The sequence below is a fragment of the Lithobates pipiens genome, unplaced genomic scaffold (genome assembly GCF_037356315.1).
Source record: "Lithobates pipiens isolate NorthernLeopardFrog02 unplaced genomic scaffold, aLitPip1_a1.2 Scaffold_16, whole genome shotgun sequence".
NCBI lineage: Eukaryota > Metazoa > Chordata > Amphibia > Anura > Ranidae > Lithobates > Lithobates pipiens.
The window spans coordinates 109974478-110000689 of NW_027507748.1; the positions used below are offsets into that span (position 1 = coordinate 109974478).

The 26212-nt window shown below is 44.2% G+C and overlaps 1 protein-coding gene across 7 annotated transcripts in view; it reads right to left on the reverse strand.

Annotated features, from left to right (window-relative positions):
- CTPS2 (CTP synthase 2) overlaps window positions 1–26212 on the reverse strand; it is a 453041-nt gene that overhangs the window by 95805 nt on the left and 331024 nt on the right. For 5 of the 7 annotated variants that reach the window (XM_077480248.1, XM_077480250.1, XM_077480249.1 and 2 more), the window contains exons 17-18: window positions 6234–6330; window positions 2405–2549 (exon numbers count right to left, since the gene is read on the reverse strand). In XM_077480248.1, coding sequence (XP_077336374.1) covers window positions 2405–2549; window positions 6234–6330 — 242 coding nt within the window. The remainder of the gene's footprint in view (window positions 1–2404; window positions 2550–6233; window positions 6331–26212) is intronic. The other 2 variants (XM_077480253.1, XM_077480254.1) reach the window with 1 other exon arrangement.

A 26212-nucleotide genomic window follows, 5' to 3' on the forward strand; every position in this document is an offset into this window, starting at 1 on the left:
TCCAATCCCTATTAAATTAGTAGGTATGATGACTGGCGGAGATGGAGATGCAACTCGGTGTACATCTTGCGGCATGTATGCATTCCTTGATCATCTGATCGAGGGCAAATTCTGCTGTGCAAAATGTAAGTATGTTCATTCCCTGGAAGCCCAGGATCTGAATCTAGGGAAGCAATTGTCAACACTGAAAAAAATCCCCAGCCCAAAGGAGAGCTAGGAACTTACCTTGCAGGTGCCAGCCGAGAGGCGTGTGGAGACAAAGTTGTGCAGGCACCAGAGAAGAGTAGATGGGTGACAGTCAGGAAGAGTAGAGGGGAAAGCGGCAGGGAGGCCGATCCTGAGCTGGAACATCCCAATAAGCATGCCCCGTTGCATGACATTGGTGAAACCAGTCAGGAACCAGCATTGGTGGAGCAGAGTGACGCCCCTAGCTGCCAGGGGAAGAACTCCTCCAGTGAGAGTAGGGGGAAGCCAAGGGGAAGAGGGACAATCTGTCACAAGGACCTGAAGTGCCGAACTGTATGTTGTCTACCGGACGCTTGGGTTTGGCACATCACGGGCTGTTGACACCAATGACAAAGTCAGAGGAAGATGGAGTGTTCAAAAGATGATTTTAGGGATTTAGAAGCTAAATTGAGGAATAGGACCTCCAAGGTAGTATTTTCAGAAATACTACCGGTACCTCGAGCCACACCAGCCCCCCTCACCCCAAAGCACCTTGTCCCCAGGTGAATGGGTAGGGGTACGATGTACCCCGTACTCATTCACATAGGGTGGGGGCCGGGATCTGGGGGCCCCCTAATTAAAGGGGGCTCCCAGATTACGATAAGCCCCCCGCCTGCAGACCCAGACAACCAACAGCCAGGGTTGTCGGGAAGAGGCCCTTGCCCTCATCAACATGGGGACAAGGTGCTTTGGGGTGGGGGGCCGCAAGGCGACCCCCTTCCCCAAAGCACCCACCCCCCATGTTGAGGGCATACAGCCTGGTGCGGTTAAGGAGGGGGGAGGCGCTCGCTCGTCCCTACCCCCTTTCCTGACTGGCCGGGCTGCGTGCTCGGATAGGGGTCTGGTATGGATTTTGGGGGGACCCCCACGCTGTTTTTTGGGCATAGGGGGTTCGACTTAAAATCCATACCAGACCTAAGGGCCTGGTATGCCTCTGGAGGGGAAGCCATGTCGGCTCTATTAGAGAGGCGACATTGTCACTTCTCTCGCGCTCACTGCAATAGGAAAATGTGACATTTTCCTATTGCAGCCAGCGCGAGATGTACAGTGCCCTGTCGCTGAGAACCAGCGCGACCTCATCGCGCTAGAAACACAATCTCGCGCTCAGGTACTATATGCATATAGCTGTCGTAAAGGAGTTAAGTAGGAATGTTCAAAATCATAAATCCAGTATGCAAGTCAATGATCCCTAAGGTGTCTGATGGCACAAATTCCAAACAAGGTTGCCAGCTGATTTTGCTAGACATGTGTGACCTATATAAATGTAGCTTACAACTTCGCAGAGTTTTCTTCATGACTCGATATACACAGCGATTACAGCAAAATTATTCCTATCTAGCCCCGACGTCTGTTTTTACTGGACATCAAATGCCTGAAAGATATGTTCTTGGCATGAACGCACACATCACATCACAGACACATTGTCAGCACCATAGTCACCAGGGAGGGCCAAAATGCTTTAAAATTGCCCCAAATCACCCAAATATAGTCACCAAGCCAGTGGGTAGATCAAACCTGCCACAAAGCCACAAGTTTTTATTGTGCAGCACTACAACCTTGGGCACTGACATCATTGGTTGATAAGTGGCAATTTGGTCGACTGCACAGTGTGCTTGATTGCCCATGTGAACGAGGATCACATCAGCCACACGAGAAAATGAGGGAGACGAGCAATGCTGGAATGCAATCAGTACCAATGTGCACAGGTATATTTGCATTGTGAAAAAAATAATCATCTTCAATGTTGGGTGCCCTACATGTGTGGATATCGCTGCATTTTACATTTTAGAATGTGACACCTTGCAATTGTGCATAGTTTTAAAGGGTTCTTTGAATTATAAACAGTTGAGAAATACTGATCTAGACAAATCTGTGAAAATAACAATATTTAAAAAAAAAAAAAAATCCCAGTAAAACAGCACAACACATTATAAGTAAAAAGAAGTACATATCGTCTCAGATTCCTCTTGTGTATTATATGGTTTCTGTGATCAGATTACAAATTATTTGAAGAGCACCTGCTCATTGTCATTTGTAATATATTGCTAAGATGCAAGTAGTGTGGTTGGATAAGTAACACAAAATCACTTCACAGTTTTTATGATGTACTGAACACACAGCTTTTACTGCAGTGCTATAAAAAACACATTAGTTGTCCAAAAATCATTTGAGTACTTACCTGGGAGATAATTTGCAGCCATTCTGTATGAAAGTAGCAAGTTTTCCAGAGGCAGCTAGCATTAGTCCCAGGTATGGAGGAGAAGGCTTCATAGGTCTGGAGGAGAACTCTGGATGGAACTGCACACCTACAAAGTACGGGTGATCTGCAGGTAAACAATTCAGTTATCAGATCAGGTGGCATCTTGCTGGTGGTTTTGGCACTTTTTGTGTACATGACAGGGTAAGCAAACTAAAGTTACCCAAAGACAAAGTCAAAATAGGATTTGATGCCTTTTCTGTTAATGATTCAGAAGCCGTATGTTTGCCCAAAAAATTAGCTGGTCATTCAGCGAGGAATTTTATGAGATGACAAAGTTCTGTACTCTCTGCCTCTGGAATGTTATCGATGAGCAATGTTCTGTGCCATCTCCATGGACTGCAAAACACCTCTCATTGCTTTGGAGAAGACAGGGAGGTTTTACCTATTCTTTATGTAGCCAAGTTGCCATTAATATAGGGAGACTTTCTCCCCTAGCAATGGCCCCAGATTGGTTTAACCACCTCCTACCGCCTTATAGACAGATGATGGCGGCAAGGTGGCCCTCTTGTTCTGGGACAACGTCCCGCAGGGGGTGTCCAATCACAGCTGATCACATGTAAGTAAGGAAATGCCGCTTATCAGGCTTCCTCTCCTCACACTGACAGCATGAGAGAAGAGGAGAGCCAATCAGCTGCATTTTCCCACAGGGGAGATCTGCACAGATAATCAGTGCCCTGATTATCAATGCAGTCCCAATAGTGCCAAACAGTGATCCCAGCCAGTGCTCATCAGTGATGCCAATCAGTCCTTAGTGATGCCAGTCAGTTCTGCTTTTCAGTGCACATCAGTGCCACCTATCAGTGCTGCCAATTAGTGCCCATTAGTGCTTCCTCATCAGCGTACATCAGTGAAGGAAAATTTTTTTACAAAAACAGAAACTAAGAAAAACATATTTTTTTTCAAAATGTTTGGTCTTTTTTATTTTATTTTTAGCAAACAATAAAAAAGCCAGTGTTGATTATATGCCACCAAAAGAAAGCTGTTTAAAAAAAATGATAAAACTTAATTTGGGTACAGCGTTGTGCATGACCGCGCAATTGTCATTCAAAGTGCGACAGCGCTGAAAGCTGAAAATTGGCCTGGGCAGGAAGGGGATGAAAGTGCCCAGCACTGAAGTTATTAAATTGGCAGGGCGTTAGACTGCTCTTTTTGCAACTATTTAAGGCCCGCTGCCATCTGGATTCCTCAGTCTTCAGGGCTGGACCAGAATGCCCCCCCCCCCTTCTTATTAAAACTTTCGTCATGGTGTTTACAGGAATACCCCACTTTTAAGCACACAATGGGGCTTATTTACTAAAGCTGGAAAGTGCAAAATCAGGATCACTTCTGCATAGAAACCAATGAGCTTCCAGGTTTTATTACCAAAGCTTAATAGAACAAGCTGAGGTTAGAAGCTGATTGGTTTCTATGCAGAAGTGAGCCTGATTTTGCACTTTCCAGCTTTAGTAAATAAACCCCATTGTGTACTTAAAAGTGCGGTATGCCTGTATTCAGTGTGGGTTTAGTCATCCGGTATATCTGGATGGACATTGTGACTTTATTGTATTTGATGTTTTTATATTATGCTAATGGCTGGATATTCATTTAGTATGTCTTTGCTTATTAATCTAAATTTACTCCTTAAATAACACCATGCCAGTAACATAATCCAATAAAGATTATTGTAATAGATATTTGTGCATTGTATTTTATTAGATAAGGCTAAGTAAGCTCCTTTGTGCTGTCCCATGCTCGGTATAGTTGTCACCCTAGGACAGGATGGGAGGAAATGACAGGATTATAAGGTTAAAATAAAGCAAAAATAATACCGTATGTACAAAGAAAAATGAATACAGCCACCACATCTAAGGACCAGTAAGCTGGAGTCAGTTTTTGTTCTTGGATTTAGATAAAGATTTAAGGATACTGGGAATCCATGCCCACAGGTTTATTATATTTTGTTAGGCCTCATACACATGGATACACATGAATGTTTACAGGATGAAAAGTCCTCTAGCATAAAAATCCATGTGCTTTCCTATGCCTGTGGAGTTGCATGTAATGCACTGGTGCTGTATGCGGTCCTGCTTGTGTAAATGGCGATTCTCATGTGCACTGGCGTTTACCTGCACATGTGCATACAGCATACCATATTTGTTGGCGTATAAAACACACTGGCCTATAACATGCACCTTAAATTTAAGAGGGAAGTTTCAGGAAAAAAAAACTTCTGCAGCCTCACCAGTGCCCATCAATGCAGCCTGATCTATGCCCATCTGCAGCCTCTAATATGTGCATTATTGCAGCCTCTAATATGCCCATTATTGCAGCCTCTAATGTGCCCATTATTGCAGCATGTTTAGTGCCCATCTGCAGCCTCTAACATGCCCATCTGCAGCCACTAACATGCCCATCATTGCAGCTTGTTAGTACACATCTGCAGCCTCTAATGTGCCCATTATTGTAGGCTTAGTGCCCATCTGCAGCCTCTAACATGCCCATCATTGCAGCCTGTTTAGTGCCCATCTGCAGTTTCTAATGTGCCCATTATTGCAGCCTGTTTAGTGCCCATCTGCAGCCTCTAGCATGCCTATCATTGCAGCCTGTTTAGTACACATCTGCAGCCTCTAATGTGGCCATTATTGCAGCCTGTTTAGTGCCCATCTGCAGCCTCTAACATGCCCATAATTGCAGCCTGTTTAGTGCCCATCTGCAGCCTCTAATGTACCCAAAATTACAGCCTGTTTAGTGCCCATCTGCAGCCTCTAGCATGCCCATCATTGCAGCTTGTTTAGCACACATCTGCAGCCTCTAATGTGCCCATTATTGCAGCCTGGTTAGTGCCCATCTGCAGCCTCTAGCAGCACATCATTGCAGCTTGTTTAGTACACATCTGCAGCCTCTAATGTGCCCATTATTGCAATCTGTTTAGTACACATCTGCAGCCTCTAATGTGCCCATTATTGCAGTCTGTTCAGTGCCCATCTGCAGCCTCTAACATGCCTGTCATTGCAGCCTGTTTAGTACACATCTGCAGACTCACCTTTGCAGATGATCGCAGCCGCGCCAGTGCTGAATTACTCAGATCCGCAATTCCTTGTGTATCTGGCGCTCACTCACAATCCCGCCCAGCTCATATGATAGACAGAACAGTGGTCCAATGCTGGGCTGGGGGGGGGGGGGACTGTGTGCGACTGAGCCCCGGATACACAGGAGATTGCGGCTGTGTGTAATCCAGTGGCGATCGTCCCCACCTTCCACTCCTAGGCAGTAGGGGTCGGCATATAACACGCACAAACGATTTCCCCCTGATTTTCATGGGGAAAGGGTGTGTGTTATACGCTGATAAATATGGTATTTTCAAAACGTGAGAGCGCCAGGATTTTTATGCTAGAGTACTTTTCAGGCTGTAAACGTCCCTGTGTATGAGGCCAAATCTGTGTGTATTGTGTCCATCTTAAAAACAGCAAAATACTAACATTGATTTATTGAAGGAGTTGAAAATCAATTGTGTGAATATTCACTTTAATTATTCAATCAAGTGCAGATAAAATAAAGAAGCAAGAATTCGGCTTTTACATGATTGGGTGATTGAATATTTGCACAATTTGGTGCGTAAAGATGCTCAGCTTCATTAGAAAATCAGTGCAAATGTTTTGGACTTCTTGTCACATTTTGTACTGGAGCACAGAGGGGGTTAGCTTTCTTTCAGGATAAGGCTGAATAAATCCCAGGTAACTAAAACATTATAGAAACATTAAATATTAACCTTTAAGTTCAACGACTTCCATTCTCTGTCCCTCTGTGTCGTGCCCAACGAATCTTAAGCCTTTTTCTTCAAACTGCTGTGTTAGCGCTGGGTTTACCTGTGCAGAATGATGGAGATTTGTCAATCTATCAAAGCTTCTCTCTCCTTGACTGCAAGTATGAAGCACATAAAGTGTGATAATGCAATGCTTACACCATGAAGGTGACTTTCACAAGTCCCAAACTAGTTACATTTCAGCACTATACATGGTGATGAAACATCTTTACAACAGACAAAATGAGCAAGACCCTAAAGAAAAAGTAAAGCTTTCTATTCCTGGGTCAGTCTGACACAATTCCATTTGTCCTATGAGGTTTCCATTATGTGCTTGTTATCAGACCTCTTCACGATACACCTCTCCTCCCAAATTGTCTTCTGGTGGCGATCCGTAAAAAAATCCATTCCCATGCCATTTTGGGAGTAGGCAATATACATAGCTTACATAAGTGCAAAGTACAATGGAGTACCAGGAGCTGTAATACTTGTACATTTAGAAATGTGTCTGTGCTGTTATGACCTTGCACCTAAAATGCAAGGTCAGCTTTTAAAATGGGCACCCTCCTCCTTCCTGAAGTGCGGCATAAAAGTTCAAAAATTACCTGTAGGGAGAAAAAATTAAATATAACCCTTACCTTTCCCAAAGTTTCATGTCGCACCTAAGTGAGGGTATCATCCTTCTTATGGCAAGATCTGGGAAATGTAGAGTTCTCCCTGAAAATTAGCTCCCAAAACTGTGATACAGCATATTCTCACAAGATTTAGCATGTTAACTTTTCCCAGGAACTCATGGCCTGGAGGATGACTCCATCCTCTGTAACATGGAGGAGGTAAGTATAATATCTAACTTTCTGTCCCCTTCAGTTTTTTTTTCAACTTTTACTCTGCATTTTAACAAGTTGGGCAGCACAGTGGTGTAGTGGTTAGCACTCTCGCTAGCAGTAAAAAGCGTCACCGGTTCAAGTCCAAACCAGGACCCTGCCTGGAGTTTGCATGTTCTCCCTGTGCCTTCGTGGGTTTCCTCCCACACGCCAAAGACATGCAGGCTGGTTAATTGGCCTCTGTCCAAAATTGGCCCTAGTATATGAATTGGATTGTGGGCTCCTTGAGGGTCAGGACTGATGTGAGTGTGAAATGTACAGGGATAGGGGCAGTTGTAGACATTCACTTAGGTTGAACTGGATGGACTGGTGTCTTTATTCAACCTTACTTACTATGTAACTATGTAAATGGGGGTGCAAAAAAGCACAGAGTACTTTAATGAAAGATGCTTAGCTTGGACTACTGCCCTTCACCATTAAAGTTTTACTAAACCCAGCAATATGAAAATAGTTAATCCGCCCCCCGCAGCTTATACACCCCTCACATTTTGTAAGTATTTTATTATATATCTTTTCATGTGACATCATTGAAGAAATTACACTTTGCTACAATGTAAAGTAGTAAGTGTACAGCTTGTATAACAGTGTAAATGTATTGTCCCAGGGATACCCCCGATTGTCTCATGGGGAGGAAGAATGGGGAGATGCTAATGTAAACAAGCATCTCCCCGTTAGGCCTAGTGACAGTGTTACTGATCACTGCTCCCTGTTACGCGTAGCCACGCCCCCCCACAGTTAAAATCACTCCCCAGGACACACTTAACCCCTACACTGCCCCCTAGTGGGTAACCCTTTCACTGCCAGGAATCAGTGCATTTGTATAGCACTGATTGCTGTATAAATGACAATGGTCCCAAAAATGTGTCAAAAATGTCCGATGTGCCCGCCATAATGTCGCAGTCATGATAAAAATTGCTGATTGCTGCCATTACTAGTGAAAAAAAAAATTGATTAATAAAAATGCCATAAAACTATCCCCTATTTTGTAAATGCTATAACTTTTGCGCAAACAAATCAATAAACGCTTATTGCGTTTTTTTTTTACCAGAAATATGTAGAATACGTATTGGCCTAAACTGAGGAAAAAAAATTTTTTTATATAATTTTGGGGGATATTTATTATAGCAAAATGTAAAAAATAATGTTTTTTTTTCAAAATTGTCGCTCTTTTTTTGTTTATAGAGCAAAAAATAAAAACCGCAGAGGTGATCAAATACCACCAAAAGAAAGCTCTATTTGTGAGAAAAAAGGATGTCAATTTTGTTTGAGAGCCACGTCGCACTACCGCACAATTGTCAGTTAAAGCAACGCAGTGCCGAATCACAAAAAGTGCTCTGGTCTTTGGCCAGCAAAATGGCCCGGGGCTTAAGAGTAACACACCTGCACCCCATTCAAATCTGAGACCTTGTAACACTAACAAGTCACATGACACCAGGGAAGGAACATGGCTAATTGGGCCCAATTTAGACATTTTCACTTAGGGGTGTATACTCACTTTTGTTGCCAGCGCTTTAGAGATTAATGGCTGTGTGTTGAGTTATTTTGAGGGGATGGCAAATTTACACTGTTATACAAGCTGTACACTCACTACTTTACATTGTAGCACAGTGTAATTTCTTCAGTGTTGTCACATGAAAAGATATAATAAAATATTTACAAAAATGTGAGGGGTGTACTCACTTTTGTGAGATAATGTACATCTTATTTTTACATTAAAATACTGCCACTATATTCTTTTTTGTATGTATACCACGATTACATGATAAACTGCACAGTTTCTTCAGTGCTGAGAGTTCAGTGCTTGAGTAACTGTTCTTTCAAGCATAAAAGACACAACTGAGCATGTGCAGGTCGGCTACTCTGACTGTTGTGGGTTTAATAATACTTTAAGCCTGTCCATACTTTTGCACTTCATAATGAAGGCAGTACTATAATAAACCCATTATATTATATAATGCACATTTTCAACATATAAAAATGTTTAATCATTTCCATGATCTGTATTCATTGAAGAATAAAAGTATTGCATACAGTTTTTTATGTCTAACAATGTCTTGGGTGCAAAATAGCAAATCTGTTCAGTTATTCATACCAGTGACAATGGCCACCTGGACAGATAGAGAATGTGAATCTTTCCCGCAGGAATGCAGACAGCAATAGAAACAAATTAAAACCAAACATACTAGTGTGCCTCCACCACCAATCTAAATAATGCAATTAATCTATGCACTTGCAGCTTGGAGCCGGTTCACACATCTCCATGGCGGCTTCGGAGCTGATTGCACAGGGGCGTCTTTGGCTCAGTTTCAGGTCCGAATTCAGGCAAAAATTCAGGCCTGATTCGTCTACGCACCAGACCCCTACTGTGAGCCGTGTCGGCACTAAGTGTGAACCCGGCCTCAACGTGTTCCCACACCAACAAGTGATCGAAAATCAAATAACAGTGAAGCGCTATTCTTTTGTGAAAATCCCAGTGCTGCAAACACAAATGTAATCCACTTGTGGTCCACCTCGTGTTTGGGGTGTGCCTTCGCCTTTAATATTTGACCTTTATGTAAATATGGGTTGATCTGTGCCTTCCCCAACTTCAGGGGTATATATAGCACAGAATAGACTCCAATCAATTTGACCACCTTTATTAAGACCCACAGAGCTGCCCCTTTAAATCTTCGGTGTTAGTAGAACAGGCACCGTAAGTCATCAAAATCATGGAGACGCCATCATAGTGTAGTAATAAAATGATTCAGGCATTTATCAAGAAGATAATACACTCACAGGATAAAATTCAAGTCAGGCATTAAGTAAATCAATATCAGCTAGCAGCTCACTGTCTTTCCGGATTACTTTTGGGATCTGCACTGTAGAGCAGACTAGGGCGACATAGAGCAACCATAGACACACACAAAGTCCCGTCACATAGGGCGACGTAGACACTGATACCGAAAGTATGATGAGAAGCCAGTAAGCTGCGAGCTGATGGTGATTTACTTAATGCCTGACTTGAATTTTAAGCTGAGTATATTAGCTTTTTAATCACTTGCCGACCGACTCATGCCGATATACGTTGGCAAAGTAGCACAGGTGCGCAAAGCAACGTACCCGTACATCGCTGCATCATCCGCGCCTAGAGGGCGTGCGCACACTGGCGGCGCTGTGGGAGTGTGTCTGCCGGTGGCCCGCAATCTTTGCACAGAGAGGTAGAACAGGGAGATGCCTATGTAAACAAGGCATTTCCCTGTTCTGCCTAGCAACATGACAGGGATTTACTGCTCCCAGTGATTGGGAGCAGTGATTTCTGTCATGTTCTAGTGAGCCCATCCCCCCACAGTTAGAACATGTTGAGGGAACACAGTTAACCCCTTGATCGCACCCTCGTGTTTAACCCCTTCCCTGCCAGTGACAGTGACATTTTTATAGCACTGATCGCTGTACAAATGCCAATGGTCCAAAAATAGTGTCAAAAGTGTCCGATCTGTCCGCTGCAATGTCACAGTCATGATAAAAATCACAGCTCGCCGCCATTACTAAAAAAATAATAATAATAAAAATCCCATAAATCTATCCCGTTTTGTAGACACGATAACTTTTGCACAAACCAATCAATAAATGCTTTTTTTTTTTACCAAAAATATGCAGAAGAATACACATTGGCCTAAACTGTGGAAGAAATGTATATATATATATATATATATATATATATATATATATATATATATATATATATATATATATATATATATATATTTATTTATTTATTTTTTCGGGGGGGGGGGGGGGGGGGGATATTCGATATAGCAAAATGTAAAAAATATTGCTTTTTTTTCAAAATTGTCGCTATTTTTTTGTTTATAGCACAAAGAATAAAAACCGCAGAGGTGATCAAACACCATCAAAAGAAAGCTTTATTTGTGGGGAAAAATAGGATTTTTGTACTCACCGTAAAATCCTTTTCTCTGCAATTCACCAACCGACACAGCTCCTCTCTGTAACAAAATGGGACGTCCCCCAAGCAGTGCCAAACGAGGGGTGGGAAAAACAGCATAAGAAATTCATCCACCATGGCAAGTGGGAACTAGTGAAACTAAACCCACAAAAAAAACAACAGTGTGTGGAAAACACCCCCACATAACCGGGTATCCTCAACAGGAGCGATCCTCAAGACCGCAACTATTTGAGGAAGTAATGCAACAGTGCAATAACATAACAGTACTGCGTTTTTATCGAAAAACCAGGAAAAAATATCGATTGCATATGGAATTGCAACTACACGGCCGCCTGCAAAACTTTGCAGCCAAAACAGGCATCAGCCGTTGCACTGACGTCTACCTGGTAGAACTTGGTAAACGTATGGACAGACGACCAAGTCGCCACCTTATCCCTGTGGATGACCAGATAAGGCTTGCAAGACAAGGCTGCCAATTCCGAAACCCTCCTGGCCGATGTGATGGCCACTAGAAAGACCACTTTCTGGGAAAGAGTCAACAGGGTATCTCCCTGATATTTTCAAACGGCGGTTTTTGAAGCGCCAACAACACCAGGTAATAATCCCATGGGGGTAACGGTGGGTGCACCGGAGGGACACCATGTCGTACCCCCTGAACAAAGGCACCCACTAGGGAGTGCAATGCCAGGGGTCATTGAAAAAAGACAGCCAAGGCTGAGATTTGCCCCTTGATGGTGCTCAATGCCAATCTCTGGTCTACTCCTTGCTGGAGAAACAGCAGGATCCTTGCTATGGAAAAGGAACGCGGATGCCATCCTTTCTCCTCACACATGGAGATGCAGGCCTTTCAGGTACGATGGTATATCTTCCAAGAAGATGATTTCCGTGCCCTCAACATAGTTGGAATCACCGAGTCCGACAGACCCCGGTTCCTCAACACCTCGCTCTCAAAAGCCATGCTGTTAAAGCCAGCGATGGTAAAGCAGGATGAAAGATTGGACCTTGAGATAGGAGGTCCTCTCGCAATGGCAGTCACCAGGGAGTGTCTGCCACCAGACGCACCAGGTCCGCGTACCAGGGCCACTGAGGCTAATCTGGGGCAACCAGGATTACTGGGATCCCCTCGACTTCCACTCTGCAAAGCAGACGTGGCAACAGTTTCAGTGGAGGAAAGGCGTAGATCAGCTGGTACTGATCCCACGGAGCCACCAGCACGTCTGACGCGTCTGCCCACGGATCTCTTGTCCTGGACATGAATCTTGGCACCTTCCGATTGAGATGGGAGGCCAATAGATCCACATCTGGTGTGCCCCACTTCAGGCACAGCTGCCTGAATATCTCCGGATGCAATGCCCATTCTACTGGGTCCAGCATCTGGTGATCAGGTAGTCCACCTGCCAATTTTCCAGACCCGGGATGTAAATGGCCGACAGGGCCGGTACATGTCGCTCTGCCCACCGAAGTATGTGAGCGATCTCCCAAGCAGCGGCTGAGCTTCTTGTTCCCCCTTGGTGATTGATGTACACCACAGCCGTGGCGTTGTCCGACTGTATCCTGATCAGACGCCCTTGAAGACACATTGACCATGTGTGGAGGCACAGCCTGATCGCTCTCAATTTGAGCAGATAGATCGGCAACTCGGATTCATTCGTCGACCAAAGGCCCTGAGCCGACTGAATCCCAATCACGCCACCCCACCCGGATAGACTGGCGTCCGTAGTGATCACCGTCCATTTCAGAGGAAGGAACGATTTTCCAGACTGAATCACCGGGGACCTCAACCACCAGATCAGAGAGTCCTTGACTGGCTGGCTCCCCTGGATCTGTCGATCCAGGAACAACTGAGATTTGTCCCATTTCAACAAGATCTCCTTCTGCAGTACTCTGGTGTGGAACTGGGCGAAGGGTACTGCCTCGAAGGAGGCTACCATGAGTCCCAATACTCGCATGCAAAACCACAGTGACGACCACTTGCGGTGCATCAGCAGTTTTACAGCGGACCTGAGAGTCTGCAATTTGTCTGAAGGGAGAAAAACTCTCGCTTCCCTGGAGTCCAACAGTAAACCTAGGTACTCCAGATGCTGGGTCGGCACAATTACCGACTTCTTTATGTTCAACAGCCACCCAAATTCTTGCAGGGTCTGCATGGTGATCACCACATCCTCCTATAATTCTAAGGCGGAAGATGCTCTCAGGAGGAGATCGTCCAGGTAGCTCACGATGGCGATCCCACATTGTCTCAGCAACGCTAATACTGAAGCCAGTACCTTGGTAAACACTCTGAGGGCTGATGCCAGACCAAAGGGAAGAGCCAGAAATTTGTTCTGGAACTGGTACAATCACCAACAGGGCCTCCCGGCTAACCGGGGACACGGGTATGCTGGAGGGGAGGGGGTACGCTTTTTAGCACCTTTCTTCCCACGTACCGCCTCTATTTTGGCAACGAACTGAGTACCTCCGGAAGGGTGTCCATAGGGACCGCGCAGTCCGCAGGTGACCCGGTTGCAATTGCCTGGATTTCGGGGGAAGAAACACCAGTTTCTGAAGCCATGCTGACCCTACCCTGTCTACTACCCAAAGGGGACTTAGGACAGTGACAGTCCCACCCTCCTGCTGCCGCTGGCAGAGGGGCTCTAACACGCTGGACTCACCACCCTGGGCCGTCCCACGCTGTATTACCGCAATGCCTGATGATCCCCAGTGCTCCCAGATGCAGAGATAGCAAAAAACTGTGTCGGTGGCTGGCCGGTCACACGATCGGCGAACAATCTGTGGGCGATCAAACACACGTGTTCAGAACACAGGATAACCTACCCAGCACTCTGTGATGACCAAACAGGAAGCAGAGGGCACAGGGGCAGCTGCTAGAGCACAAAAACTTGGTTCGGCTACAAGAAAATGGCCGCTGGTTTTCTCAATAGAGAATCACCAGGAAAATGGCCGCCTGAAGCCAGTCTGACCCTTGCCCATACTTAAAATGGCCGCCGAATTGCGCTATGGGGGACTAGAGAGAACATGTGGCAGGCACAGTGATGCACCCACACAGGGGCATAACTACACAGGCATCCAGCGGGATAAGCTGCAGGACCCAGGCACCCAGCACAGCTAAAACCCCCAGGTGAGATCCCAGGAACACACACCACTCAGCACATGTACAGCCCCCCCCCCCGAGGGGGGAAAGGAGGGAGTCAGGGACAGGGGAGAGAAGAGAGGGGGGTGAGGGGGGCCCCCGAATCGATCTCCCAGGGAATGCCCAGCTGCTCCAACCTGACAGGCAGGGAGAGCTGTACTTACCAGTCCTGAAGCTGGGAGACATTCCATGGTAGCCAGCTCCTGATCAGTGCAGGGAAGACTACTGGCCTTGGCATACTGTGATGCAGACATCAGTAGCCCGGTCATATGTACACCCCGAAGCATAAAGCTCACCGTCCACCTCTGGAGCCGAGGTATGTCGTGGCTTGCCAAGCCGTAGTTGCGACCTGCACACGCTCGATGGCCGGACTGGGGAGACTACAAGGATAAGTGAACCAGCCTGTCACCCAGCCGGCTGTTGATAGAAGATCACAGGATCATTCATCTTGCACAAAAAGCTTCTGCACCAAAAAAACACGGACCTATGGGCCCACAGGGTTCCTAGGTCTTATCTCCTCACTAGGCAAGAAAAAACTGAGTTCTGCTAGAGCAGGCTGTGGGGTGGTAGCCTAGGGACCGCACCCTGGGCGGAACTAAAAGTTCTGAAGTGTTGTATTACAACTTGCCTAGTTATCTCCAGTGATAGGGCTGACATCCCATTTTGTTACAGAGAGGAGCTGTGTCAGTCGGTGAATATAAGAGAAAAAAGGATGTCCATTTTGTTTGGGTACAATGTTGCACAATTGTCAGTTAAAGCGACGTATCCAAAAAAGGGCTTGGTCAGGAAGAGGGTAAATCCTTCTGGGGCTGAAGTGGTTAATAAATGCAGAAAATCAAAACCTGGCAGATACCGTGCATCTGGAAAGTATTCACAGGGCTTCACTTTTTCCACATTTTGTTATGCAACAGCCTTATTCCAAAATTGATTAAATAATTTTTTTTTTCCTCAAAAATCTATAAATAATACTCTATATTGACATTATGAAAGAATTTTGTTTAAAATATTTTCAAATTTATTAAAAATTTATTAAAAATAAAAAATGAAAACACAAACAATCACATGTACTTAAAGTGGTTGTAAACAATCCCCCACAACTTTGTCCTATGTAAATCAGCATAAAAAACCCTAATGAATACTGCTTGTAGATATCTCCTTACTTGCTTAGTATTGTTGTAATCCTTGTTGTTCTGTAGAATGAAGTCACTGAGCATGCCCAGATCTCCCCTGATTTAAGGCACACTCTCTATGTGCTTATCTATCTGTTATCAGGACTTCCTACAGCACACCACTGATTCTGCTAATCACTCAGAGCTTCCTCCTATACACCATGTGACCTCACATACAGTCTAAACTTGACCATTACTGCAGTCTTATCAACTGAAGCTGATAAGTCTGACAAAGGCAAACATTAGACATCAGCACAAGTAAATACTATGAAATAAACAAGTAAGCTATGAACAGGGAAGCAGGGTTGCCATAGAAACATTGGATTGAGAAGGAGGTTTGGTTAACAGTACAGGAAGTGCTCAATGTAAGGGCGTAAATACACTCCACTGTGGACTCAGATAACAATACTTAAGATGGCGCTGCCTAACCCCTGGAAACAAGTTTTTTAAAGTTTCTTTAACCACTTGCTTACTGGGCACTTAAACCCCCCTCAGTCCCAGACCAATTTTCAGCTTTCAGCGCTGATGCACTTTGAATGACAATTGCGCGGGCATACAACACTGTACCCAAATGAAATTTTTATCATTTTTTTCCCACAAATAGAGCTTTCTTTTGGTGGTATTTAGTTACAGCTCGGAGTTTTATTTTTTGCTAAACAAACAAAAAAAGATGCAAAAAAAAAAAAAATCATGTTTTAATAGTTTGTTATAAAATTTTGCAAACGGGTCATTTTTCTCCTTCATTGAAGTGCGCTGATTAGGCGGCACTGATGGCTGCATTGGTGGGCACTGATGGGCTGCATTGGTGGGCACTGATGGGCTGCATTGGTGGGCACTGATGGGCTGCACTGGTGGGCACTGATAGGCATAGTTAAGGCGGCACTAATAGGCACAGATAAGGCGGCACCGATGGGCACAGATAAGGCGGCACTGATGGGCAAAGATGGGCACATAAGATGGCACGGATGGGTGGCACAGATGGGTGGCACGGATGGGCACTGATAGGTACCACAGATAGATGGGACTGATGGGCACTGATAGGTGGCACTGATAGGTGGCTCTGATAGGTGGCACTGCTGGGCACTGATGGGCGGCACTGCTGGGCACTGATGGGCGGCACTGCTGGGCACTGATGGGCGGCACTGGGGTGCAGCACCTTTGAGGCAGATTGGGTGGCACTGTGGGTGGCACTGTGGGGTGGCACTGTGGGTGGCACTGTGGGCACTATGGGCACTGACGGGGGGCACTGACGGGGGGCACTTACTTTTGCGTTTATTTTACTTCAGGATGGCACTGCGGGAGGCAGGTGGGCACTGGCAGGTGGCAGGTGGTCCCTTGTATTGATGGCCGTGATCGGGACTGATGTCCCGATCACGGCCGCCGGTGATCGGCTTTTTTTTTTCTCCTCGCGCTGTCAGCGCGAGGAGGAATAATAGCCGATTACCGGCTCCGTTCTATCACATGATCAGCTGTCATTGGCTGACAGCTGATCACGTGATAAGGGGTCGGGATCGACCCCTTGCACGGATCGGTGATCAGGCGAGTCTCACGGACTCGCCGATCACAGAGCGCGCCGCGCGCGCCCCTCAGGGGGCGCGCAGGCCGCTCGTATCCGGGACGACGTCAATAGACGTAGTCCCGGAAATGTAGGTCCGCGCTGATGCCGTCATTTGGCAATAACGCGGATCTGTAGTGGTTAAACAGTAAGTAAATATGCAATTTGGGCTGGCTTACAATGGCTATAGTCTGATAATTACTTATTATAATGGACTAAATGAAAAGAAGCATCAGAGTGGGAGAGTTTACTTCCTCTTTAAGTATTCACAGGCTTTGCTGTGTTGAATAATATTTGGCACCAATTACAGCCTCAAGTTTTTTTGAGTATGATGCTACAAGCTTGGCACATCTATTTTTGGGTAGTTTCTCCCATTCTTCTTTGGAGGACCTCTCAAGCTCCATCAGGTTGGATTGGGAGCATTGCTGCACAGCCATTTTCAGATCTCTCCAGATATATTCAATTGGATTCAAGTCTGGGCTCTGGCTGGGCCACTCAAGGGCATTCACAGAGTTGTCCCATAGCCACTCCTTTATTATCTTGGCTGTGTGCTTAGGGTCATTGTCCTGTTGGAAGATGAATCTTCGCCCCAGTCTGAGGTCCAAAGTGCTCTGGAGCAGGTTTTCATCAAGGATGTCTGTGCACATTGCTGCATCCTTATCCTTTCCTCAATCCTGACCAGTCTCCCAGTTCCTGCCAATGAAAAACATCTCCACAGCATGATGTTGCCACCACCATGTTTAACTGTAGGAATGATATTGGCCAGGTGATGAGTGGTGCCTGGTTTCCTCTAGACATGTCGCATGCCAGACAAGCCAAAGAGTTCAACTTTTGCTTCATCAGACCAGAGAATTTTGTTTGTCATGGTCATGATGGTCCTTTGGGTGCCTTTTGGCAAACTCCAGATGGGCTGTCGAGTGCCTTTTACAGAGGAATGTTTTCTCTGGCCACTGATACAGGCCTGATTGGTGCAGTGCTGCAGAAATGGTTGCTCTTCCGGAAGGTTCTCCTCTCTCCACAGAGAAACACTGGAGCTCTGTCAGAGTGACCATCGAGTTATTGGCCACATCCCTGACTAAGACCCTTCTCCCCCGATCACTCAGTTTGGCCAGACTGCCTGCTCTAGGAAGATTCCTGGTGGTTCCAAACTTCTTCCATTTATGGATGATGGAGGCCACTGTGCTCATTGGGACCTTCAATGCTGCAGAAAATTCTTATATTATGTGATTCATTTAATTGTGTGATTTACACCCTGTATCAGCCTGTTCCACAACACCGTGATTGAGATTTATATATAATAGGTTCAGTGGCGGCTGGTGCTCAATATTTTTTGGTGGGGGGCAGCAAACAAACCTGGCACCCTCACTTGCACTATAATCCCACCCTCCCATGGAAAGCGGCAATCCATGGCCTTACCTTAAGAGGATGATGATGGATGATGAGTGGTGCTGGATCGGGGGTAGGGCTCCTAGAAGAGGCTGTTGCTGCCCCTCGGCCTCTCCACCTGCTGCAGCTTGCCAAGGGAAGAGCTGGGGCCATTGCTTCTCCTCCCGGCCGAACAGGAAGGGGTCCTCAGACCCGATTGGGTCCTAAGTTTTCCTGGCCAATCGGGTCTCAGGACCCACTTCCTGATTGGCCAGGAGGATAAGCAGGAAGACATTAGTGAATATTAATTTGCTAATGTCACACAAGTGGGTGGGCTCGAGGCACAGTGCTCTGCGCCCCAAGCCATCCGTTTTTAAGCCATTAATCAAGTGCTTAAAAAAAAACCTGGCACCCTGCATGGAGATTTGTGATCGGGCGCACAGATTGGGGGGGGGGCGGTGCCCCTGCGCCCCTAATGGAGCAGCCGCCACTGGATAGGTCATCTTTGAACCTGAAGATTTAACGGAGGAGAATAGAGAGGTAGCTGAATGCCACAAGGTAAATGAATAGAAAGCTATTCTTGTACTCCCTGGAAACCCCCAAACTCTTGTATGCTTTACACAAATATAGAACTAGAATCCAAACTGGATCTGTGGAATGATCCTACCAACCAAAAGCAGCCATGTTAAAAAAAAAATAACTCCGTAGGTAAAAGAAACTGGTCTATATCTGTGAAATAATATTATACCTTTGTTTTATATTTCTCTTTATTCAAATTTTTATAAATAACATACATTAACATTTATCATCCTTTAAACCACACATCCTATCATATACAATCCCATACATCCAAAAAAAAAAAAAAAAAAAAGCGACATACTAAATAATTTTCTCTATTCCCCTCCCTGAACTTCCATTTTACATATAACCATTCAACTTCCCTGAGGTACATAACTCCTCCCATCTTTTCCAAAATGTTGAGATCTGTTCTTCTGCGTATCCCTCTTCTCTTACTTTTTTCTCCAAATAATATATTTCGCTCATTTCACATATCCAATCCGTTAATGTCAAACCCTTTGTTTTCTTCCATTTAGATGCTATTACTACCTTTGCTGCTGCAGTCATGTGATGTAAAAATTCTATTGCCGTCCTTTTCAAAGGCCTTGAAACAAGGGAGAACAAGACAACATTCACATCTAGCTTTACCTCCAATCCTGTCACCAGTTGGTATATTTCCATTATCTTACCCCAGAATCCTTTTAATTTACTAAAAACCATACCATATATGTTATAATGTTCCCCTTTCCACCTCACATCTCCAGCAACTTTCAGAGTTGCTTTTATTAATTTTATTCATTACCACTGGGCTCCTATACCACCTACCGTATATACTCGAGTATAAGCCGAGATTTTCAGCCTCTTTTTTGAGGCTGAAAGTGCCCCCCTCGGCTTATACTCGAGTCATCGCTGTCTGCCTGCCCGATCAGCGTGTCGAGCAGACAGACAGCGGACATTCTACCCTTCAAACGCCGCGCCTCCGCCTTCGCCTGTGATAGGCGGAACACTGAATTTCCCAGCAGCCTGTGTTCCGCCTATCACGGACATCGTCTCATCCTCGTACTACGGACGAGGATGAGACGATGTCCGTGATAGGCGGAACACAGGCTGCTGGGAAATTCAGTGTTCCGCCTATCACAGGCGAAGGCGGAGGCGCGGCTTTTGAATTTTACAATGGCCGCCGAGGCGCCGACGAAGAGCGGCGATCCTGGCAAGGCATGGGACGGAGGCAAGGCAAGGCACGGGACGGAGGCAAGGCACGACACGGGACGGAGGCAAGGCACGGCACGGGACGGAGGCAAGGAGGCAAGGCACGGCACGGGACGGAGGCAAGGAGGCAAGGCATGGGACGGAGGCTCGGGACACAGGCTCGGGACACAGGTAGGCTGGACACACACACACACACACACACACACACACACACATGGACACACACACACAGGGATGGATGGATGGAGACACACACACACAGGGATGGATGGATACACACACACACAGGGATGGATGGATGGATGGAGACACACACACACAGGGATGGATGGATGGATGGAGACACACACACACAGGGATGGATGGATGGATGGACACACACACACACAGGGATGGATGGATGGATGGACACACACACACACAGGGATGGATGGATGGATGGACACACACACACACAGGGATGGATGGATGGATGGACACACACACACACAGGGATGGATGGATGGATGGACACACACACACACAGGGATGGATGGACGGACACACAGGGATGGACGGACACACAGGGATGGACGGACACACAGGGATGGACGGACACACACAGGGATGGACAGGCATGTCTCACCCTCGGCTTATACACGAGTCAATAAGTTTGCCAGTTTTTTGGGGGGTAAATTGGGGGCCTCGGCTTATATTCGGGTCGGCCTATACTCGAGTATATACGGTAATTGCGATCTTATAATTTTTTTCCTGATGTTTAGTTGCTACTGATAATTTATGTATTCTTCCAAATATTTCCTCCCATTCTTTCTCTAGGAGTTTTTTCCCTGTTTCTTCCTCCCATTTTTTTACCCCTAATATTTCTTTAATGTTACCCGAGGGGAGTAATATTTTATATATCTTAGAATTTTTTTTAGTCACCTCACCCTTTTGTATTACCATTTGTTCAAATTCAGTTATCTGTCTATTAATTAACTCTATACTCGGATCCACAAAAGTTCTCAATTGGCGGTATTGTAGCCATTTATTTTTATACTCATGTCCCAAATCCTGCATCTTTGGGATCTTCCCATCAACTAATATTTGTATTATCCATTCATGCTCATTCCTTTCAGAGCTGGCTCAAAATCAGGGTTAGCAAATAGGGGAGTCCTAGGGCCTATCATAGAAGACAGTTTTCCTTTTTTTTATTAGTTTATCCCATATTTTTAATGTACTTCTTACAAAAAAAGGCAAGTCTTTTTCTTCTGGTCTTAAACTCACTTTTATCCATGGTAAAAAATGTAGTTTCATCCCTATCATATCTTCTTCTAGTTTAACCAATTGTTTCTTTTTCTCATTGTGGTGCCAATCAATTATTCTCATTAATGAGGCTGCTTGTGAGTATTTAAGAAAATCCGGCATTGCTAGTCACCCCCTTTTTTTGTTCTAATTAATATTTTCCTATTTACTCTAGGGACCTTATGGGCCCAAATAAAACTTTCAACTATCCTTCCCATTTCCCTCATAAGTTTAATTCCTGGTATAATTGGAAGCGTTTGAAAAATATACAACATAATTACTTATAAATGTACTTATTTACTAATAAATACTTATTCTCCCCAACCATGAGTATGTTATCTTATCATATTTTTGTAATATACCTTTTAACTTATGAACTGCCCCCCTATGATTCATATCCTGTAGTTGTTTTAGATCTTTTGGAATATATATTCCCAGGTATTTAACCACCTCGCACCCGCCCTATAGCCGAATGATGGCCGTAGAGCAGGCGCGTTCGTCCGGGAGGCCGTCCCTGGACGTCCTAATGTTTACTTCCGCAATGCGCGCCGCCGCGGGCGCGCATCGCGGAAGTTCTGTGTTCGCCGTGTCCCCCGGGGACAGGCAAACACAGATCGCTGTAAACGGCCAATCACAGCGGCCGTTTACAGCGTGATCGGCGTATCCAATGGGAGATGATCTCATATGTAAACATATGAGATCATCTCTCAGCGCCGCTCTCCCTCCTCACACAGACAGTGTGAGAGGGGAGAGATTAACGGCTGCAGCGGCAGCCGTTCTGCCTTGAGCTGAAAAAAAAAAAAAGTAAAAAAAGTAAAGTAAAAAGTGCCATCCTCCCCCAGCAGTGCCATCCTCCCCCAGCAGTGCCATCCGCCCCAGTGCCATCCACCCCAGTGCCACCTGCCCCCAGTGCCACGTATAAGTGCCACGTATAAGTGCCATCTGTCATCAGTGCCACGTATTATCAGTGCCACATAGTGCCATCTGTCATCAGTGCCACGTATCAGTGCCACCTTTCACCAATGCCACTTATCAGTGCCATTTGTCATCAGTGCCACCTGTCATCAATGCCACTTATCAGTGCCATCTGTCATCAGTGTCACGCGTCATCGGTGACATGTATTAGTGCCATCTGTCATCGGTGGCACGTATTAGTGCCGCGTATTAGTGCCATCTGTCATCGGTGGCACGTATTAGTGTCGCGTATTAGTGCCATCTGTCATCGGTGGCACGTATTAGTGCCATCTGTCATCAGTGCCACGTATTAGTGCCACGTGTCTTCAGTGCCACGTATTAGTGCCACGTGTCTTCAGTGCCACGTATAAGTGCCACGTGTCATCAGTGCCACATATTAGTGCCATCTGTCATCAGTGCCACATATTAGTGCCATCTGTCATCAGTGCCACGTGTCATCAGTGCCACGTAAAAGTGTCATCATTGCCACGTATCAGTGCCATCTGTCATCAGTGTCACGTGTCATTGTCCTGGTGCTTCAAAAGCGTAATAAATAGTCAACAAGTTAGATGTGTAATTTATGTTCCTAGAACACATGATGGCGCTACCTGCATGTTGGGCCTCTCTATGTGGCCAGGCTGTAAAAAAGTCCCACACATGTGGTATTGTAATGCTCAGGAGGAGTAGCAGAATTTTTTTGGGGGTGTCATTTGTGGTATACACATGCCATGTGAGAGAAATAACCTATTACAATGACAATTTTGTGGAGAAAAAAAATGAAAAATCGTAATTTTGCAAAGAATTGTGGGAAAAAATGACAACATCAAAAAGCTCACCATGCCTCTTACTAAATACCTTGGAATGTCTACTTTCCAAAAAGGGGTCATTTGGGGGGTATTTGTACTTTCCTGACTTGTTCGGGTCACAAGAAGCGAGATAGGCCACCAGCACATCAGATGTGATCAATTTTGTGCGATTCGCACCACAGCTTGTAGACTCTCTAACTTTCACAAAGACCAAATAATATCCACTAATTTGGGTTATTTTTACCAAAGATATGTAGCAGTATAAATTGTGGCCAAAATTTATGAAGAAAAATTAATAATTTGCATAATTCTGTCATAGAAACAAAGAAATATGCGTTTTTTTTCAAAATTTTTGGTCTTTTTTCATTTATAGCGCAAAAAATAAAAACTGTAGAGGTGATCAAATGCCACCAAAAGAAAGCTCTATTTGTGGGAAAAAAAGGAAAAAAAATTAATTTGGGTACAGTGTTGCATGACTGAGTAATTGTCATTCAAAGTGTGAGAGCACCGAAAGCTTTAAATTGGTCTGGGCAGGAAGGGTGTTTAAGTGCCCAGTAAGCAAGTGGTTAATTGCTTTTTGTTTCCATTTAAATGAGAAATCCTTTTGTAATATTGTTTGCATTTTTTCTTCTAATATAATACTAATTATTTCAGATTTGTCATAATTTACTTTAAAATTACTCACTCCACCAAATCTATCCAATTCTTTTATTAAGTTTTGAATAGTTATTATAGGATTGGTTACATATACCAAAAGATCGTCTGCATATGCAGCCATTTTATATTCCTTATCCCCAACTTTTATCCCTTTAATATCCACATTTTTTCTTATAGCCTCCATAAGATGTTCCATTATTAATATATACAGTAGGGGGGATAAAGGACAGCCTTGTCGAGTCCCATTAGAGATCTTTATATATTCCGATAATATTCCATTTGTTCTTACTTTAGCTCTTGAGTTTTTATATAATGCTACAATCCTTCCTAACATTTTTGAGCCCAGCCCTATTTGCTTCAATACTTCCTCTAAGAATATATTATACCTTTGATCAAAATAAATGACCATGACCACTTCACAAGAAACAGATAAAAGAAAAAAGGGTTACCTTGAGTAGCGTTCATTAGAATATTTTTAGATTATATATATTATATAACAATTGTTGATTACAGCACAAACAGGTTGCAAAGAAAATCTGTAAGCATATCATTCATCAGCTTAAATTGTGCGTAGTAAACATAGGGTAGGTTTTAAAAGAAAAGCAAAATCGAATCTATATTAATGCGGAGTTCCACCCAAAAATTGAACTTCCGCTTTAAGGACTCTTTTTTTTTGCCACCTCAGCATACTCGTTCAAGAGACTTGAATCACTTTATTTCTTCTTATGTCTCTTCACAATTCCACATAATTGTGGCCTTTATAACAGTCTTGAACCCCCCCCCCACTAACCCCAACCCCCCCTCCTTACTTATACCCTCCCCTACCTCCGTGCGGACTTTCCGTTCCATATCCTTGGGCTATCTTTACTCTACAGAATCATTTCCTAGGGCCTCAAAGCTTCAGCATAACACCAGGTTTTTTTTTAAATTCCCTCCAGCACTTCCATTTTGTTCCTCAACCCCTCCTTTCTTTCCTCCAAATTATGCTTTAGACATTCCATATTATATGTTTCTTCTATCGCATCTACCCACTCTCAAACTGTTGGACTATCCACCGTTCTCCATTTTTTAGGTATAAGTCTTTTAGCTGCATTCAAGAGGTGTGGGATTAATGATTCTTTATATTGTTTAATCCCTCCTTTCACGCCGTGCAGCAGGATGACCCAAGGGTCATTCTCAATTTCCTGTTTAGTAATTTTTCTTATAAAACATAGGATCTTTTCCCAATAGTTTTTAATAATAGGACATTCCCACCACAGGTGGGCCATTGTTCCTGGCATATTACAGCCTCTCCAACACTCAGCTGAATTATCATTTTGAAATTTACTGATTTTATCAGGGGTGGCATACCACCTAATTAAACATTTATAATTCATCTCGGCCGTTCGACTATCTACCGCCGAGTTATGGGTTAATACCAAAACTTTTCCCATTGTGTTCTTATCAATTTGTGTACCTAGTTCCCTCTCCCATTTTTTAATATATGGCGGAATCTCCAGTTCATCCATCTTCAACAATAAGTTATACATTTTTGAAATAATATTCTTTGTATTGTCCATTATACATAGCCTTTCTAGTGGCGTCAAATCATCACTAGCTCTAATGGGCTGGGGTAAATTTTTTATAAAGTGGCTAAACTGAAGACACCGCCACTCATTCATTTCCATTAAATCCCTTTTCATTTTAATTTACTGCAGTGCTAACATTTTTCCTTCCTTCATAACATCTCTCAATTGTACCCTCTCTCCCTTTATCCAACACCCTCCTATTGACTTTTTCCCAGGAGTGAAATCATTATTTTCATTTAGTGAAATTAGTGGTGAATTATATTTCCCAATAAGTTTTTTTTTATAAATTTTATCCCAAATATTCAGTGTGTTTTGTGTCATAACGTGAATATTATCATCCAGTGCTCTAACATTTGGGTGATTCCATATTATACGATTCAACCTCACCTTACTCAATGTGTCTACATTAACCCACCTCTTTTCGTTTTTTTCCCTAACCCACTCGGGGATTCTTGACAATACGACCGTCTTATAGTATTTTTGAATGTCTGGGATTGCTAAACCACCATGTCTTTTGTCCAGTATTAATGTTGAAAAATAAACTCTATGTTTTCTATTTTTCCATACGAAATTCATCATCAATGGTTTTTAATTCCCTAAAATAGACTTGGGGGAGAGGTACTGGGAGCATTTGAAACGTATATATGTTATCTTGGGAAGGATGGTCATATTTAACGTAGTCACGCGTCCTACCCACGAAAGAGGCCTATTTATTAGTTCTTTGCTTACTTTTTTTTATTTCATCGAATAGGGGACTATAGTTTATCTTATATATCTTATTCATGGAATTCACAAGCTTAACGCCTAAGTATTTTAGTTCTTTCCTCCACGGGAACCTAAATTCCTGCTGCAACCTTTTAACTTTTT